Source organism: Choloepus didactylus, chromosome 6 (assembly GCF_015220235.1).
Source record: "Choloepus didactylus isolate mChoDid1 chromosome 6, mChoDid1.pri, whole genome shotgun sequence".
Taxonomy (NCBI): Eukaryota; Metazoa; Chordata; class Mammalia; order Pilosa; family Megalonychidae; genus Choloepus; species Choloepus didactylus.
This window is the reverse complement of record NC_051312.1, coordinates 24,174,455-24,176,535: the sequence shown is the minus strand read 5'-3', so window position 1 is coordinate 24,176,535 and position 2,081 is coordinate 24,174,455. Positions and strand designations below refer to the sequence as shown.

The 2,081-nt window shown below is 34.3% G+C and overlaps 1 protein-coding gene across 1 annotated transcript; it reads left to right on the top strand.

Moving 5' to 3' along the window:
- Positions 1 to 765: 765 nt before the first annotated feature.
- LOC119536375 (olfactory receptor 4A47-like) lies at positions 766 to 1,683 on the top strand. Its single transcript, XM_037839135.1, has one exon. It carries the CDS (start codon positions 766 to 768, stop codon positions 1,681 to 1,683), a length of 918 nt encoding a protein of 305 aa, XP_037695063.1.
- Positions 1,684 to 2,081: the final 398 nt, after the last annotated feature.

The window sequence follows — 2,081 nt, the reverse complement described above, 5'->3', positions numbered from 1 at the left end:
ATTTAATGAGAGGGAAATGACTAGGAAGAAATATGTTTAATGAAGAAAATTTAAAATTTAGTTTTATAAATACTGATTTTACATCCAATCAGTGATATCCATTAGGTCACTGCATATATAATCTTCAAAATTAGGGGAGATATAGGGACAGTAGTCACAAAATTGTGATGCTTCAGCATTATTAGTCAGGCAAAGGCAGTAGATGCAAGTAAGAAAATAAGGAGTTTTCAGTGAGTTGGAATGAAAACCAGGACAGTGACCTTGTGGCTATAGCCTTAAATTCATTATTAGTTCTACCCACTTGAATATGTAAATTACCTTAATTGGGTCCTCAAGTTTGCACTACAGTGACTTTATACATAGTACAGCTTTTCACAGAATTCCCTTTGCATCCTTTATTGTTCTAGCATTAAAAACTCACCTAAAACAAGCTTCCTCTAGAAAGCCTTCCCTGATCCTAGTTTGATTTAGATGTTCCTAATGTACACTTATCATTAGGTTAATATATTTATACTAGTACATTGAATTGGTCTCTGTCTAATACCATTAATATGTATCAAATCACTGGGAGTAGGGAATTATGCCTTAATTAACTTTATATTCACAATGTCCATCTTACATTTGACAGAAATAGATGTTTCATACACATTATTTGATAAAATAAATAAAAAGAAAGATTATTCTTATAATACATTTTTAAATATATTCATTGTTTTGTAGATAAACTCCTTCTAAAATATGAAATCAATGCCTATAAAAGATTACATGGAACCAAGGAGCAATGTGACTTACTTTGTCCTCCTGGGCCTCACACAGAATCCAAAGGAACAGAAAATACTTTCTATTGTCTTCTCACTGTCCTACATTTTGACCATGGTTGGCAACTTGCTGATTTTTGTGACTGTAACTGTCAGTAAGTTCCTGGGCTCACCTATGTACTTCTTTCTTGCTGGTTTATCATTTATAGATGTCATTTATGCCTCAGTCATTTCCCCCCAGTTGATTTCAGGCTTGTTCTTTGGACAAAAGACCATATCCTTCCAAGCTTGTATGATCCAGCTCTTTGTGGAGCACATCTTTGGTGGATCAGAGGTCTTTCTTCTGTTGGCCATGGCATATGACCGCTATGTGGCCATCTGTAAGCCCCTGCATTATCTGACTATCATGAGGCACTGGGTGTGTGTTGTGCTGCTAATAGGGTCCTGGATTCTGGGTTTTCTGCACTCAGTAATTCAACTTAGCTCTCTTTATGGGCTCCCATTCTGTGGTCCCAATGTCATTGATCACTTTTTCTGTGACATGTACCCATTATTGAAACTAGTTTGTTCTGACACTTATGTCATTGGCCTCTTAGTAGCAGTCAATGGAGGGCTGAGCTGCATTATTGTATTTCTGCTCTTACTCATCTCTTATGGTGTCATTTTGCACTCCCTAAAGAAACTTGGACAAGAAGGGAAGAGGAAAGCCCTCTCAACCTGTGGTTCACATATCACTGTGGTTGTCTTCTTCTTTGTTCCCTGTATTTTTATGTATGCAAGACCTGCTAGAAACTTCCCTATTGACAAATCATTGAGTGTATTTTATACAGTCATAACACCTATGCTAAATCCTTTAATCTATACTATGAGAAATTCAGAGATGAAAAATGCTATGAAGCAGCTCTGGAGAAGAAAAGTCATATAGGTAATAAATAAGTGTGTTGTACTCAATGAAGATACATATTTGGCTTTAGGGAATGTCTCATTGGAGCCCAGAAGTCACTTAAGTCTGACACATATTTTGCTTCTCTTCAAAGCATTTATCATAATGATAATTAAAAAACTTACTAATGTTTGGCTATTGATGACTAGAATGAAAACTATATAATATCTAGTTTACCATGTACCTAGAAAGTTGTAATACATATATAGTGAGTCAATAATTAATATGTACTGATTAATGAATGTAATTTTAATGAGTTATATGGTGTTTAATTTCTGCATTATCTATGTTAATTTTGTTTTCAGTCAGCTTTGTTTTTGTTTAAATTCTTGTTAATTATGTTCATTCTTTTTATTATACTAGTTAATATTTAGTGCTAT